This window comes from Suricata suricatta, chromosome 3 (genome assembly GCF_006229205.1).
Source record: "Suricata suricatta isolate VVHF042 chromosome 3, meerkat_22Aug2017_6uvM2_HiC, whole genome shotgun sequence".
Taxonomy (NCBI): Eukaryota; Metazoa; Chordata; class Mammalia; order Carnivora; family Herpestidae; genus Suricata; species Suricata suricatta.
The window spans coordinates 7,960,740-7,977,150 of NC_043702.1; the positions used below are offsets into that span (position 1 = coordinate 7,960,740).

The 16,411-nt window shown below is 52.7% G+C and overlaps 2 protein-coding genes and 2 long non-coding RNA genes across 24 annotated transcripts in view; 2 read left to right on the forward strand and 2 right to left on the reverse strand.

Annotated features, from left to right (window-relative positions):
* Window positions 1–679: 679 nt before the first annotated feature.
* On the reverse strand, window positions 680–12,617 carry SPATA3 (spermatogenesis associated 3). The gene is made up of 4 exons (XM_029933608.1): window positions 12,084–12,617; window positions 8,649–8,823; window positions 6,389–6,531; window positions 680–737 (listed from the first exon to the last, which is right to left on the reverse strand). The coding sequence occupies exons 1-3, from the start codon at window positions 12,475–12,477 to the stop codon at window positions 6,426–6,428; spliced, it is 675 nt and encodes a 224-aa protein (XP_029789468.1). The 5' UTR covers window positions 12,478–12,617; the 3' UTR covers window positions 680–737; window positions 6,389–6,425.
* LOC115287331 lies at window positions 3,384–11,873 on the forward strand. Of its 2 annotated transcripts, none has more exons than XR_003906430.1 (4): window positions 3,384–3,911; window positions 4,202–4,343; window positions 9,156–9,524; window positions 11,820–11,873. It is a non-coding gene; the product is annotated as an uncharacterized LOC115287331 (long non-coding RNA). The 2 variants fall into 2 exon arrangements; XR_003906432.1 differs by having other exon boundaries at window positions 4,205–4,343.
* Window positions 12,618–12,643: 26 nt separating the features above from the next.
* GPR55 (G protein-coupled receptor 55) overlaps window positions 12,644–16,411 on the forward strand; it is a 65,009-nt gene continuing 61,241 nt past the window's right edge. For 5 of the 20 annotated variants that reach the window (XR_003906423.1, XR_003906419.1, XR_003906421.1 and 2 more), the window contains exons 1-3: window positions 12,656–12,951; window positions 13,308–13,418; window positions 14,955–15,013. The gene's annotated coding sequence lies outside the window, so the exon portion shown is untranslated. Of the gene's footprint in view, window positions 12,952–13,307; window positions 13,419–14,954; window positions 15,014–15,337; window positions 15,366–15,425; window positions 15,706–15,816; window positions 16,005–16,411 lie in introns of those variants that run through there. The other 15 variants (XR_003906427.1, XR_003906428.1, XR_003906415.1 and 12 more) reach the window with 13 other exon arrangements.
* LOC115287330 lies at window positions 15,760–16,405 on the reverse strand. Its single transcript, XR_003906429.1, has 2 exons — window positions 16,186–16,405; window positions 15,760–15,895 (listed from the first exon to the last, which is right to left on the reverse strand). It is a non-coding gene; the product is annotated as an uncharacterized LOC115287330 (long non-coding RNA).

Sequence of the window (16,411 nt, forward strand, 5' to 3'; positions counted from 1 at the left end):
TTCCTGCCACTGGTGGGATTACTCTGAGGTGTATGATCTGTTTCCCATTGTTGCCCCAGCAGAACGAGGCCTCAGTTGTCCTCAGGGGCCACCGTACCTGAATAGACTATCGTCTCTTCCTTGTTTCCCACCCGTCTCCCATACTCGGCATTTTGAACTAAGACCTCTGCCTCAGCTGCTCAAGACCCACCGGGCCCTGGCTGGGTGCGGCTAAGTCACCGGAGGGAGCACAAGCCACAAGTGGTGCCTGCTGCTCCCCTGCGCCCCCTCCCCCGCCCCCCATCACAGATGAAGCTACTGAAGCTGTTTCCCAGAGACAGAGTGTTCCCGGGCACAGGGCCCCTGTCCCCCAAGGCGCAGGCCTGGAAGGGGACCAGCACATTCCTCCTGTCCCCACTAACCGGGATTACCGCTGGACGGAAGTGCAGTTGACTGTTCGTGGTAGGTACTGAATTCCGTTTCATAATTCTTGCTTTTAGGGCAGGAAAATCAGAAACGGTTTGCTCTGTATGTGCAGAGAAAGTCGCTCCCCTTTGGGTCTGTGCACCCACCCCTCCCCTAACACGAATAGCAAGATCCCACCCTCATAGCCTGGGGCTCACAAAGTCATCCCACATCTACCTCCCAGCCCACTTGCCAAGGCAAACGTTGTGTCTCTGGGTAGAAAACACACTAATGAAACATTTTTTGGGGGGTTCTATTTTGGTGACAAGAGAGATCCTTGATGGAAACTGGATCTGTAAGAAAAATAAGGAGAGAGCTATTAGCTTAGACAATATTCCCTGACTTGGGATTTTGGTGGCTTTCCAGTTTAACACCCCCGTGCGGAGGGTTCAGCAGCTAAGATCCTCCTGTGGAAAAATAAATTATTTAGGATTCAAGTTTCTGCCATTCTCTTAGTCACTTGGAGCCGGGTGGTTCCCTTTAGGCTATAACGTGCTTATGCAAAGTGCTTGGCAGGTACTTGGCTCAGTCAACATGGACACCTTCTTTTCCTCTCCCTTCCCCCAGGGCCCCCAGCAGCTGTGAAAGGACCTCACTCCCCCAAAGTTGGACTGTGGCGATGAAGTTTACTATGCTCAGCACCCAAAAGGAGAGGGGAAGCAGCCCCTTGCTTACAGTGCCTCATCATTCCTGGTGGGAGGCTAAGAGAGGGGCTTCCCATGTTGAAGAAAGAAGATTCTAGAAACACCTTTTCCCAGAGAGGAGGCTTTGTACTGTCATTAGATGGTTCTGTAGTCTGTGGACTAAGAAGGACACCAAACTCTCTACTTCCCTTCCCCAGGGTCTAATTGCTGAGCCTACAGAACTCAGGTCGACTCAACATACCCCTACCATGCACACACACACTGACTTTCACATACCTCAGGGTGGCTTTCAGTAGCTAAAGCACTTGTCCAAGCCAACAGGTTGGCATTGGGAGTTCATTCTGCACTTGGCTCCTGTACCACTTTTTTTTTTTTTAACATTTATTCATTTTTGAGAGACAGAGAGAGACAGAGTGCGAGAGGGGAGGAGGAGAGAGAGAGGGAGACACAGAATCTGAAGCAGGCTCCAGGCTCTGAGCTGTCAGCACGGAGTCTGATGTGGGGCTCGAACTCACTGACCGTGAGATCATGACCTGAGCTGAAGTCGGACGCTTAACTGACTGAGCCACCCAAGGCGCCCCTCATATCACCTTCTAAAAACATTTATACCTATTGTAGTGGGTGCTTTCCCTTAGGAAAGGGAAGCACATGTCTGTCTGTCCACACTCTGAGACAAACAGAAAAGTAGTGGCAGGATCCTTATGATCAGAGTTCCCAGCCCTGCCCAGCCCCTTCCACTGAGATTCTTGACTTCTTGCTGCCTTTCTCTACCTGTGGATACCACCTGTTGGCCTGAGCCTGTCTGTTCCTGTCTCCGGGAACTTACAGGGACCCTGCATGCTTGCTTAGACCCAGAACAGACTCATAGCAGGTGTCTTCTCCATGGACACCTTCCTTCACTAGCAGACTCCAAACAGCCTCTTCCTGGCCTCAGTGCCTGGCTGTCTGCTCTATTTATGCCTTCTCCCTGACTCATCTTAGCCACTGCCTGTGGCTGTATATCTCATTGATTACTAATCACTCCTACGCTTGGAGCTAAGACCTTCCTTTTCCTGTGACTTCCGTATATCCATCTGCCTACATGACATGTCCATTTGGTTGTCCAACGTCTCAACAGTAACAACGAACAGAACACTTGATTAGTATCCTCTGCTGTGCCTTGTGCCTCCGGCACTCATGGACTCATCCTTGAGGCTTCCTTTCCCTCATCGCTTCAGCAGCAAGACTTGCTCGTTCTGTACCCCTAAGAGCCATCATGGTGTTCCAAGCGCCATCTCGACCTGCCTCGACCAGTGCAAACAATTCCCACCTGGTCCTCCTCCCCCTTCTCCATTCTCTATCCAACAGGAACTGCAATTATTCTGAAATCTAAATCAGCAGCTTGAGAGACTTCCCTTGGAGGGGAGGATGAAGGAACGAGTGTATTTAAAGCACCGGGAGCAGCACCTGCCCACAGGAAGTGCTATATAAGAATTTGCTCTTGCCCTGCTTCTGGGGCTTTCAACCCGTCTAGAACACAACAGAAACCCTCAAGGCCCTGCCTGACCTTGGTCTCCCCTCCAGGGGCATCTTGGCTTCAGCCATATTGGCCTCGTCTCTGGCCCCCAAAATATGGGAGGCTCCTTCTTGCCTCAGGGCTACTCTGTCGGCATATTTGCATAGTCTGGCTCTTTCTGCCACATGTGCCTCAGTTCAGAGAAGCCTTTGCAGACGGGCCTTGTCTCCAGCAACATCCCCTCCTGGTCACGCCGACCTTCTCTGTTCTTTATCAGATCAACTTTATGTCTCTATTTCCTTCATAACACTTGCCACACAATCCAGTGATCTTGTTTATTCATTAACTTGTCGAGTGTCTGTCTGTGCCCACGAGAACCCAGGCTCCGTCAAGCGAGGGGTTTGTCCACCTTGGTTTACTCCTATAGCACAGTGTACATACCCAAGAAATATTTAATGAATGAATGCATTTTTCAGTTAATGAGCACTCTTTCCCTTCATCTGGGCTCTTCATTTGAGCTTGGATGTGAGGTGTTTGTGTCTCCATGTGAATTATTATCCCCTGTCCCCCTCTCTTGGGGGCCTTGGCCAGCCTAGATGCATAGACTTTACAAGGCCTCAGAGTCCCAAGCCTAGCCTTGGCCTGTTGGTGGACTGTTGTGTCATCATGTGTCCCCATACCCAGTGTGGTGCTGGGCGCATGGTCAGTGGTGACGTGTCACAGTTGTGCTGCCCCACTTGGCCTGTTCACAGAGTTTGTAGGGGTTCATGTGGGGGACAGTGGGGCGTCGGAGGGGAGACACGATGCTTGAGTGGTGTCCAGAACGGTCACTGCAACTTCTAGGCTTCTAGAACGGCCTCTCCTGACCCCTGCTGGTAGTGCCCTAATCAGATCGTCAGACCCACAGTGTCTACTCAACGATGGATATGACCCTGCAGCACTGGCCAGGGCGGAAGCAGGTCTGGAAGAAGCCAGTGCCCCCTTGCCATCCCAGTGCTGGAACAGTAATGTGACAAAAGCAGTGGGTCACATGGGGAAAGGCTACCTCATCAGAACTGCCAGGCATAGGCCACCCACCCTGTCTCAGGCCACTCAGGGTGGGTGGCACAGCCTCTTGTACCTCCAGGGAAACCAGAGTGGTCGCGGGACAGCTCTGTGCAGAGAGAGGACCAGCATGTCCCTGGTCCCTGGGAGGACCAGCCTGTCCCAGGCTGGAACCCTGTCCCTGGGCTGGTTTCATCTGGCCCCGAGGAAGCTGCACCCCAGCCTTGCATCCAGGCAGCGGGCCCACCCTGAGAAGGAGTTACGCCTCAGAGCAGAAGAAAAAGGTGAGCGTGTGAAGTTTGTGCATTTCTAATCGACGTTGGCCATAATGGGCCACGTGAACCCCCATCCCCAGCACGCTCGGGGCTTCAGTCTCTGGGGTCTTGCTGACTCTGCACTGATTCACTCTCAGTCTCCTGGGGAGTGACCTAGACCCTGGGCAGGTTTCCATTCCTGTCCCCTCCTCTCCATGTCCCCCTCCCCACCCCCTTCTCTTCCCCTCCTTGCCATCAACCATCTCCTTCCTCCCGGCCCTGAGCCCTCCATGCAGGGCTCAGCGCTGTGTGAATTACAGTAGGATGCTTCACATTGAGTAACGGGACCCCTGCCATTCCTGTCGCCTCTCAACTCTGGTTAACGTGGAGCTGTCTGTCTTAATCCCTGACACCTGTCCTTCGAACACAAGGGCACGGCCTTGAACACGGATGCTTTTTCAGGTACCCTGGTCGGCTCGAATTCCATGATACTTTGGGTTTATATTTACTGTGTCATCTTATTCTGGCAAGGGATAGGATTTTCCATTTATGGCCAGACTTAAATTTCCCTTGAAAATAAATGCATTTAAGTTAAAAAGAAAGCTGATTTAAAAAAGAGTAAGTGGTATCACAGGTGCCAGCCCAGGGAGAGGAGTACTGTTATTACCTCCATTTAACAAGAAGAAAAATGAGGTGTCAAGAGTTAAGGGACTTGCCCCAGGCTTCAGAGATCCTGGTGTGGGATGGGATCTGATGTCAACCGGCCTGCCTTGAATGACAGAACCCAAGCGGACACCATCGGCCCTGTTGCAAGAAGCCTCTAGAACAAAATGGCTCAGAGGCATTCTCCAGACTGTTGGTCACCATCTACCCAACTTCTGTGACTGGTCTGGCCTGTCTGAACAGCCCCTCACCTCATCCTTGAAACCATGGCCCTTGGAGGTGGTCACTAGTCCCCCTACGTTAACATGACATGGCTCTCACAGAAGTTGAGTAATGTGTCCAAGTAGTCAAGTCAGTCTGGACCCTACTCCAAAGCTGGTATCTTTCTAACCACCCCCCATGGTGGTAGAAGTGACAAGAGCTGCCATCTGGCCAGCCCCATCTTCTGGGCACCTTATCTCACGCTCCAACAATCTTGAGAGCAAGGTCCCATGGTCTTCCCTGTTTCTAGATGGGGAAGCTGAGGCTCTCAGCTGCTATGATATCTCAGGAAACTTAAGGTGCTTCCGCTCTTCCACGATAGTCCCTTGATCATGCAGCAGAGCCCCTGAGAGGATGGTGAGTTTACTGGTGGGGTCGGGCTTTTGAGATACTTGGAGCATCTGTTCCCACCCCGTGCCCTACTGTGGCCACTCTGTGTCTGTTCTGTGTGGAGGTCGGGAGGTGGCTGAAAAAGCTGCCATTACCACCTGGCCAGCATTAGCAGGCATTCACTGCAATGGGGACTTGACAAAGGGGACAGCTGTGGGTACGCCTGGCGCTCACCCAGACCCCCTTTCTGGGATGGTGCATCCATTCAAGGTCCCCGGCACCAGGGACCTTGAATGTGGGCTGCTAACAGGTGCCTCCTTCCCCAGGAGCTTCTCCTCAAGGAAGGACAAATGGGATCCGCTCTTTCACAGAGACATGCACTCCCTACCCCCACTCCTATTGCCAGTAACTCAGTGGCAGAAGAGCACAGAAGGCCAATCTTCTTGCCCCACAGTGAGACCAGCTCTGTGGTGTACTTCACGCTCCAAACCCCTGGGGTTAAGCTGAAGCCGGACTCCCGCTGAGATCTCCACCTCGCTCTACTCCTTCCTTTGTCCTCTCTTACCTCCCTCACTCCCGTTTTCCTCCACAAATCCTGAGCGCCCAAATACCTGTCTCAGGCTCTGCACCTGGGGGATTGGAGATGCTGGGTAATGCGTCTCCAAGGATGCCTTAAGGATCCCTCATGGATCTTGCAAGATTGTTGCAGAGACAGGCCATGTATGTACAAAAAGAAAAAAAATCCACAATGCAAGATGGAAAAGGCTGGAGAAAACGAGTGTGAAGACAGGAGAAGTCACCAGAGCTGCAGTGAGGCAAGGGCTGATGGAAGGAATGGGACCGTGAAGGATTAGGTTGCACTTGAGACAGTTTTCTTGGCAGGGGGAGAAAGTTCCAAGGAAGGTCCCTAGGAGGGGTAGGCACCTCTGCTCCACGTCTCCCATTTCTTCCTGTCTGGTATCCCAGGTCAGTGGGGGCTGGGGGCGCCTTGGCTTGACAGGCCCTATAATGGGTCTAGTGTTGTCCAATAGCATCAGGGCTGCTTGAGAGAGCCAGGTGACCTTGAAGCCAGGAAGAGTCCCCCGGTTCTTAAGCTTTCCCTGAGAGGCTGGGGGCCTGGTCCACCCACAAGTTCCTCCTTTATTCAGAGAAGGAGCAGACAGTCCCTCCGACCTGTCCTGCAGGGATGGTGGCTTGGTGGCTTGAGGACTACTTCTGCAAGTGGGAGCGGGCACAGGGGCGGGTCCACGTACCTGCCGGACCGTGGGCCTGAGGTTTGTTCACAAGGATTCAGTGATGTAGTAGGCAGCCCCTAGGGCTCCCAGAGCCACAGCAGCAGTCCCGAGAGCTTGGAGCACGGGAATTTCGATGACTGGAGTGTTTTCTTTCAGGTCTTCTGTAAAGCGAAATAGAAAGCCCACAGGTTGGAGGCAGCTGGCACTCTAGTGCCATCTACAGGCAGGGAAAAGCAGAAATCATAGGGGCCCTCAGGATTTCAGAAATGGACCCTCCACTCAGGGGAACACAATTCAGCCCACCCCTTCCAATCAATCTGTCACCAGAGCCCCTGCATCTGAGGATGGGCTAGCCTGGGGTGCCAGCTCCCAGGGGCACTCAGGGAGCAGGGTATGAAGATGGTGACGGCTGCGGTGTGCCAGGCCCCATGCTAAGCATCTCACACCCAGCGTCCTCCCTGGAGCTTTACAACAACCATGTGAGGCAGGTTCCGTCACGTGACCCCATTTTGGAGCCGAGGAATCCGAGGAAACAACGTATGACACACCCACTACACAGAGAGAAAAATAGAGGATCATGCTCAGGAGGAAGGCTTTTACAAAATGCAGTCTCCGTGTTGACACCAATCCTACTGAAGCAGAGAATCTTGTTTATTGTGGATGTGTATTTCGGGCCAAGATCTAACAGTCCACTCCACTGAGAGATGGAAAGATTACGGAAGATGTGCTAAAACTTGAGCCGATCAAGACTAACAGGTCTCACCCCGGCCACACTGGATCTCTGGCCCTTCCCCTCACTTTCCTAATCCTGAGCCCGCTTTTACCTTTCCCTCCTCCACCTGGGATACTCTCTCTTTTCATTTTAAGCCGCAGAGGATCCCGAGACCCATTTTGACTCTGCTCAGATACCGATGACACTACAAAGTCTCCCTGGACCCCGATTTAGGAGAGAGCGCTCTTTTCCTGAAGCTCTTCAAACATCTCCAGGACACATGTCACTTCCTGGCTTGCGTCTGAGTTTCTAAGGCACATCTCTCAGCCTACCACGGTGACTGTACAGTCTTTACGGGTAAAGTTCCCTGTTCTGGTTTTCCTCACAGTGCTTAGTGTTCTATGCAGAGTAGGTTTTCCCACTTGCTGGTTTTAACGTGATACGAATCCATGGGACGGCCTAACAGCAGATGGGCAGGGATACAAAGCGTGTGCGAGGAAAGTCAGTAAAGGGGAGGGGTGGGCAAGTCGTTTCTCGCCGGGGACTTACCAGGTTGTATTTTGGGCTTTACACATGTTCTCCCAACATACCCGGGTATCTGTTTGCTTCTCGTGTGTCTGAGAGATGGTGCTTTTCAAAGATGGACAGGAGAGGGGACTGGGTGGTGGAGATGCCAACCAAGAAGAGGAGCAGGATGAAGGGGAGGGGTGGGTGGGCTCTGCTCCTGGGTGAAAGGGTGTGAGATCCCCAAGTGGGAAGCCACTTTGTGGACATCTGTGAGACATTGAATACACGTGCAACTACTCCGGGGCCCAGAATGGGGGGCAGATGAGGGCTCCCCCCTCCACCAGCCCTTGCACATCGCCCTGCACCACAGGGAACGTGGACTGATATGTTCAGTCCAGTTTTCTGCATGGGGGGGTCTTCCCATGAGGGGTGGCTTTTCCCTGATGGCTCCGTGGAAGAGGAAGGGGAGGCCAGAAATTGTGGAAGATGTTTCGGGAGGCTGCCCAGCCTGGGGGCATGTGTCCTGTGGAGCTGCCGGAAGTGGCCGGAAACCCACAGAAGGAGGTGGGGATCTTGCTATTACCAAGGGGACGTGTGAGTTGCAATTAGCATCTATCACTAATTCCTGGGGGAAGTTCACATGCAGGTCAAGAACTTGGGGCTCTCAGCCGTGGTATGGCCACAGAAGAAGGCCAGTCACCAAAGACAGCATGTAATCACAAAGCTTGGGTGACAGGGAGTTTACTAAGGGCTGTGAGGGCATAGACTCTGAGGAAGCAGTGTGCCTGTGGAGAAAAGAAAAATGTGCCTCTTAAAGAAGCCATTTCCGATAAGGAAGAAAATTGGCACCTGTCTGTGCAGGTGGGGTGTACCCTGGGGTGCGGGTCTGGTCGGAAAGGGCAGGGTGCCAAACCTCAGGAAATGGCCGCCCCGAGAGGCTTCCTTTCCACCTGGGCTTCCCAAGAAGAAGTTACCCATGGCTGCTGATTTGGTCCGGGGCAGAGCCTGGCCCCGGGAACTGTGTGCCCTGAGAGTCCAGCCCCCCACTCGCTCCAGAACCTGTAGAAAGTGAGGAGGTTTGGAAATCCTCTTCCTGGCATGATGGGCCAGGCCCGAGGAAGGAGGACATCAAAGATGCGGCTGTGACACAGGCCCAGATGACGCCAGCAAGTAGAGCCGCGGGGGCAAGCGGAGCAGGAACAGAAGGCCCGTGGTCCTGCATGAGTCAGAGACCCTGGATGGACACAGAAGGAGAGAGATGAGGGACCCCCCGCCTCCAGGAGGCCGGCGAGAGCCTGGGAGACACAGGAGAGAAGACGGGCAGCAGGGGAAGCGACTGGAGCTCCCTGGGGATTTCAAACTCCTGCCGCTCACGGCCTACACCTTGTCCAAGGCTCCGTCCCTCACTCATTATCATCTCACTTAGTCGTCAGGAAGACCCTGCGGGTTTGCAGACAGGGAAACAGAGGCTCAAAGAATATATGGGCTGTGCCCTTATAACATGTAGATTGAAGAAGCGGGCTTCAGTTCAGGGTTTCTGACTCGTTCGGGGCTCCTTCCACACAGACGTCACAGACACGGACAGCGGCAGGGAGAGGAGGCATCTGCCATGCCCCCAGCGCAGGTCCACAAGTCCATTTTCCTGGGGTCCATGGATTTATCCAGAAGACAGCTGCTGCTCCGATTTACAGGCCTTGAAACACTTCCCCGGACTTCTCTCCCGTGTGTCCCCTGCCAAGGCTCCCAGCGGAACTTGGAGATGGCTCTGGCTGCCGTCACACAAGAGTCCTTCTGGCCAGGTAACTGCCTGCTTGCCTAGTGCCTTCAGTCCCGGCTTCATGACGGAGCTGCAGATTCTTCCAACCGCAGCTCCACGAAGCCAGCCATCGACTGGGCAGACTCAGCACCCTTCCTGCTCCGACCCTCCCACGACAGGTACTTCTCCTGGGATGGGGAAGGGAGGGACTCTAAAGGCAGCACTGATCTGTTTTGTTAAAATAATGTTTTTTCAAACAGACATTGAGGTCCTGTACATGGAATTTACTCCTTAAAGTTTTCAGGGGTTTTGGTAAATTAACAAAGTGGTACAACCATCATGACTGTCTAATTCCAGAACGTTTTCATCTTCCCCCAAGGAAGCTCCATAACCATTAAGTGGGAACTGCTTCCCCCCTCTACCCTGCCCCCGGTTCCTGGAAATAAATTAGCCTATTCTGCACGTTTCATAAATGAAATCACACTTGTGGGCTTTTGGGGGGAACAGCGCCTCTCACTTAGCCTGATATTTTTAGGTTCATCCATGCGGTAGCCCACGTCAGTATTGTCAGGTTGTATTTCGTTGTATGGATACACCTCATACGGTTTAGCCTTTCATCAGGTGGTTGATGTTCATTTTTTCCCCAGCTGTTGTGTACATTCATGTACAAGTTTCTGTATGGGTGTTATGTTTTTAATTCTCCTGGGTATGTCCCCAGAAGTAGAATTGCTGGATCACATGGTAACTTCATTTTTTTTTTTTAAGTTTACTTACTTATTTTGAGAGACAGAGAGCACGAGCTGGGGAGATGGGCAGAAAGGGAGAGAGAAAGAGACAAGAGACAGAGAGAAAGAGAGAGAGAGAATCCCAAGCAGGCTCCATGCTGTCAGTGCGAGAGTCCAACACAGAGCTTGATCTCATGACCATGAGATCGTGACCTGAGCTGAAACCAAGAATTGGTTGCTCAGCTGACCGAGCCACCCAGGCGCCCCTGTCCATCTTTGGATTGTAGCCATTTTAGTGGAAGACTTGTACTTTCCTGAACTACAATGTTTTCTGCATCCAGAAAGATCAATGGCGCCCTTTATTTAAAGGCCTTCATCCCGTATCGCCAGCCCATTGTTTCCCACTCTGGTTCAAAGGGAGAAAATTCCTCCAGCAGAAGGTGTGTAGGGGCCACTGTAACCGCTGACAGGCCACCGCTTCCTGCTTGGCCTTCTCACTAAGCAGAATCCTTTCCCCAGGGGTGAGTCACATGCATTCATCAAAAGATTTGGGGATGGAAAATTCTGATACCAGTCTGGAAGTCCATCATCCAGAAATGTTTATGTCCGGGGTTGCTGATGACAATATATACAATATAGAACACTCAAAACTATTTTTGCGTGTTAAAAGGGAATTGATTCTTAGCCATGGAAATGTAATTGTCATCACAGTGATATGTTGGATCTCCCTCTCTCACTTACACTTCACATTCATTTTATATCCATACCATCCCAAAAAATAAGCTGTGACCCAGGGGGCACGGCCTGCTCAGGACCACAGAGCCCCTGGCACTGGCTCACGGTGAATTCAATAGAATCTCAGAGAAGGATGTTTTCCTCCTGGGGACGCCACCAGACTCTTGGGACCAGAAGGTCAATGCCGCAGTGAGGAGTGGGGATTATGGAATCAGAGCAGATGGAGGCTTGCTTCTCAGAGTTACCCGTGCTTGCTCAAGAGTGTATGGTTTGATTTCTTTGAGCCTCAGTTTCCCCAGCTATAAAATGGAGATGATAATAATAGTAACTCCTTTATAGGACTGTTAAATGGGAAGATTAACATCGTAAATACCCAGTGGTAAGTGTTAGTTAGTTATTACCAGTATTAGCAGCAGTAATAGTACAAACTAGCCCGTCTCCTGAATTCCACTCTACACAATCCAATGTTCATTCAGACTCTGGCTACCCAGAAAGATGGGAGACTGCTTTTCCTAGATGGCCATTCTGTTTCCAGACAGAACTGATCATCAGAAATGTCTTCCTCATGCTGAGTGGAAATCTGCCTGCCCAGAGTCTTCCATGGGTAAGGCTGCCGGATTTAGCAAATAAAAATACAGAATGCCCAGGCAACGTTTGGGACACACAGTAAAAAATTATCTGTTTCTCTGAAATTCAAATTTCACTGGGTGTCCTATATTTTATTCAGCAACCCTATCCATGGGCCCTTAGACATCCGAGGGCAACATGGAACAAATCCACTCATAACATTTACTTGACAGATTTCCTCCAATTCCTTCAACCAAATCTCATACATCAAATAGTTCTTGCTTCCCTGCTCTCTCATCCTCATTAAACTGGACTACCTTTTCTGAACTAGATTGCGAAGCATCTTTTACGGCACACAAGGATTAGCCTGTTGAGGACAGAGTATGACCATCTCCCTTGTCCTAAACTGTATATTCTATTAACACATCCTTGGTTTTTATTTTTCAGCAGCCACACGGCACTTCTGACTCCTAATGAGCTAGTAGCACCACTGAACCAAGTGAATGTCAAAATGTCTTCATTGAGACTCAGGATGGTGAGGAATGGGAAAATCCAGGAATCCTGGTCTCTTGCGTAAAGCCAAAACCCTCACATCCCACAAGCACAGTTCCAGAATACGTGTCAACCAAACACCCCTCCCCCAAAATGAACCAGCCTCTGGGGCACCATCAGCAAGAAGGCTAGAAGTGCTTGAGCTAGAAGCCTGCCCACCTGATCTCCTGGGTCGAGAGGATGCTTTCGTGGCAGGGTCCTGGGGCAACTGGCCCCTGGTCAGAGCCAGGACTGGGGTGGGGGCTGGGGCCGGCGCAAGGGCCCGAGCTGAAGCTCTGCTTTCTGGAGCTGGGAGAGCCTGGGGTGCAGGCTGCTGGCAGGTGAATCCAGCGCTGGGCTGTGGTGTGGATCCAGGGCTGGGCCGAGGGGTGGACCTGGGGCTGGCCTGCTGGGGTGTGGACTCCGGGCTGGCCTGCTGGGGTGTGGACTCTGAGTTGGCCTGCTGGGGTGTAGACTCTGAGCTGGCCTGTTGGGATGTGGATTCGGAGCTGGCGCGTTGTGAGATGGAGCCATGGCGTCTGGACTCTGGCTTCTTCTTTTTGCCCTTCCTCATGGTGGGTTCTCTTCACCTACATGTGGACCTACATGGAGCTGCCTAATCTTCCGGCTCCCTCCTGGAGGGGGCCGTTTGCCCCTGCCCTGGGGGAAGGCTCTGGCCTCAGGATGGACCCAAGCCCTGCAGAGAACAGTCGCCTATACCCCTTCTGTGAGGTCACAAAAGCCAGGGTGGCTCCTGGCAGGGCTCTGGGGACAGTCTTCCCTGCCCACACTAGTCTGCTCCCCCCCTCCTCCCCATTACAGGGATGGGCACAAGGCACCTGCCGGGCTCTCAAGCCCCTGTTTCAGCCCGGCCACAGGGCCCGTGACATCCGGGACCCCCGCGGTTCTGCTACCTGAGCGCCTCCTTGAGGCACCTCCCTGCTGGTGTGTTCTTGGTCCCTGTGCACTTTCCGTTCGCTCCAGGACACTCTGGCTGTGATGCTCTGCTCTGTCACCGGTTTCCACATCCCAAAACCTAACGCGTTCTGTGAGTTTTAGGTCACTTTACTGAAGATTTGGGAGTCCATGAGGTCCACGAGCTTCTCCCATTTCAGCTGTTTCCCCCACTCAGATGATCTTAAAGCAGCTTCTTCCTTCTTCCCAAACCTGCCCTCCCTACTGTGGGAAGGGGCCGGGGGTCCCCAACTGTAATAAGAACCCTTGATTTGGTTAAAAAAAAAAAAGTTCCCCTAAAAACATAACAGTTATTTGGAAAACTGCACTTTGTTTGAACTCATTACTCTGGCAACCACTGACTACCTCTTAAACCCCAAAGTCGTCAGGTCAGTGAAAGGTCAAGACTATGAATCTTTCCTGAAAATAAAAATATGATTTTCCTTTTAGGATGGACACAGATAAAGCAGTTTGAGAAGACAGCCTTAAACTTCACACTGACAGCAATGCGGAAAGTGTTCAGATCAGAAGACTCTACCTCTGCCATTGATGCATCACTAGGTGGGTGAATATTCAGCTGTTAACCTCATGTTCCTAGGGGGTGACGCCCTCGCCCCAGGACACGGTTAAGGGCAGACAGAGCTAGAAGGCACCTCCATGTAAGGCCAGACCCGATAGGGGTATGAAATGACAGAAAGTAGGTTAGGGATTCTAGAGCCTGAAAAGACCTTCAAGAAGAGAAGCTGAGGTTTCGAGAACTTAAATCCCCTTCCAAGGTCACACAGCTGGTTGGAAGCACCGACAAGGCCAAATTCCCATTCAGAGCTCTTTCATTTCATGGTTTCAGAAGGCAATAGGGAATCAGATCATTATATCGGCCTTAAATTACTGAACTGAAAAAAGGTCTTGAGAAGATGGAAGGGAAAATAAGGGCACCAGGGATTAGAAGCGGAAGATGGCTCAGATCGATAAGGTTGCATCGAACTTGATTGGCCCTTGGCCTGAGGAGGTTCAAGGGGCAGGTGAGTGATCCCCTGAGGTCAAGAGCAATGGATCCCTCTGGGGGATTCGACTTGGCATCTGAGAGACTGGAAACCCGGGTCAGGGACCCTGTCCAGACACAGCAGACAGGCCAAGAACTCCTAAGGCACTTTTGCCTGGGGCTTTGACCTGGTTTAATCCAAGGTTTCTCACCCTTAGCTCTGTTGATATTTCGGGCCGGATTTACTCTCCTGAGCATTGGAGGAAGGTGTAGCAGCATCCGTGGCCTCTGTCACGAGATGCCAGTAGCAAGTGCCCCTTTCCCCAAGTTGTGGCCACCAAAAATGCCTACAGACAATGCTAAATGTCTCTGGTGTGTGTGTGTGTGTGTGTGTGTGTGTGTGTGTGTGCGTGCGCGCGCGCGCGCGTGCGCAGACTGCCCCTGGTTGAGAACCATTGATTTAAATGAGTTAGATAAGAGGCAAATTTACAGGGTGATATTTCCTGGTAGAGATGAAAGAAACGTTCCGTGTCACACCAAGGGACCAATTGGCACAGAAAAGAAGTCCCTGTTCCTGGGGAGAGTGTGATGGAGGGAGGACGGAGGAACAGGAACGAGAAGGGTTGGTGGCAGTGGGGAAAATACAGTGGGTTGTTTAGGAAGAAGCAGGGAGAGGGTGCTTGTAGAGTGAGGTTGGCCCAGAGGCACGAGGAGGGATGACACTGCAGGACTTTGCTAGAAGGTCATCCACGACCCCCTCTGCCTTTTGGCTGGAGCGCAAGCTCCTGGCAGGAAGCCTGACTCCTCTAGAACAGTCACAGACCAGTGTCCCAGGCTCACTGGCCTCTTCCAGCTCTTGCAGGCTGTGAGCGTGGCGGAGGTCTGCTTCCCTGCATTTGTGAAAGCCCCTCCCCTCCATCAGGCCTCTCTCCCCTTCTATCAAAACACTTCCCACCTTCCAGATCCATCCCAAGTGGACTCCTCTCCTCCTGTAGCCTTTCTCGGGATCCCTAACTAGAAGCGACCCCTCCCTCCTGGGGCCCCCGCACCATCCATTTACTGCCTGGCATCAGGATGATGTTTCTCCTGTCTTCTCTCGGGTTCCCTACCCCCAGGCAGTGAGTTACTGGAGGGCCAAAATCCGGAGAAGAAACTCAACACAAGCTGCCGGAAGGTAAGGGTAGGAGGATGGAGAAAGCAGGAAATCCTTGCAGGCAGGGTGGGCACGGACGCTGGGGGACAAGGCACCTCCTGGACTGCATCACTAAGGTTCTTTTCAAAGAGGCACTGGGGTTTTCTGGTCTTGGCTGAGGATCACTGAACAGCCCACAGGCAAGGGGCTCTCCTCCCGGAAATGGCGGCGGTGGGGCAACCACGTGGACCATTCAGGAAAGTGAGAAGATGGAGTCTATGGGAATTCTGGGTCAGGCAGTCAGGATAAAGTCCTGAGGGTGTTAAAATCCACACCCAATGATCCTGGCCCTCTGGGTATGTCCAGGGCACGAGAGCAAGCGTGTCAACATTTGTCCTGAAGCTAGCTGGATGGGACCTCAGACACCGACTGACCCTTGCCTCCCATATGTCAGGAAGGCAGCTTGTCCTCAGAGGAGACCGCTCGCTCTTGGTCACCACGTGGGAGGGAGGCGGAGCCTCGAACCATGGGACACTGGACCACCCTGCCCAGAGCACTTCTTTCTTCTGAGCGGCTGTCTCTGGAAGGGACAGAAGGCTCTTAGTGCTCATTTCTGAGCCCACTGTTCATGGCCCTAGACCCACAGATTAGCCCCCCTGGGGCCACGGGGGGGTTCCTTGATAGGAAAGCTCTTAAGGGCTGAATAAACATCGGCTGTTGGCCAGTTAGTCTAACACAGCTCCTCTTCCAGATCACAATTGTGAGGATTAGATGCGGAAAGCCCTTAGTACAGTACTTGGCTCACAACAGGCAGCTTTTTATTGTAAATTATGATTTCTTTGGAGGAGAAGTCCACAGAACCAAGCAAGGAATAAGTGGATGTGGAGAGGAAGGTGTGCTCCCAGGTCCTGCCAACTCCCAAACCTGTACCTTGCAAAAAAGTGTGATTTGGAGTAGGGGGCAAAGGGGGCAAGGGGCTGGGTACGTGGGTCCAAGTGGAACCCCACAAAGTAAATAAATTCGAACACTCTGATCGGAGATTGCCCTGTGAACACACCTGGGGTGAGAAATTAATTAATCTTCACCCAAATTGGTGCAAGTGGAGCCGCTAGGAGGGGGACTGTGACATCGGGGATTTGTCGCCCTCACTGGACCAGCACAGCACACCCTCCGTCCCTGCAGTTCCCGCCCCCCCCCGCTTTCGGGCCCCTCACCATCTGTCTGGGTCTCCGGATCCCGCCGGGGGACGCAGCCCCGCGCTCGGCTGCTGGCGCGCTGGGCGTCCGGGCCTCACTCGGAGCGGCTGGGGCCGATCGCCGCCGTGCGCACCTCCAGGGCGCAAAGGGGTGGCACGAAGGCGCCGCCAGGCAGGGTCTACGTGCGGCGGCGGGCCTCGGCCTCCTCCTCGGGCACAGAGTCCCCGACGAGCGCGGCGGGCGG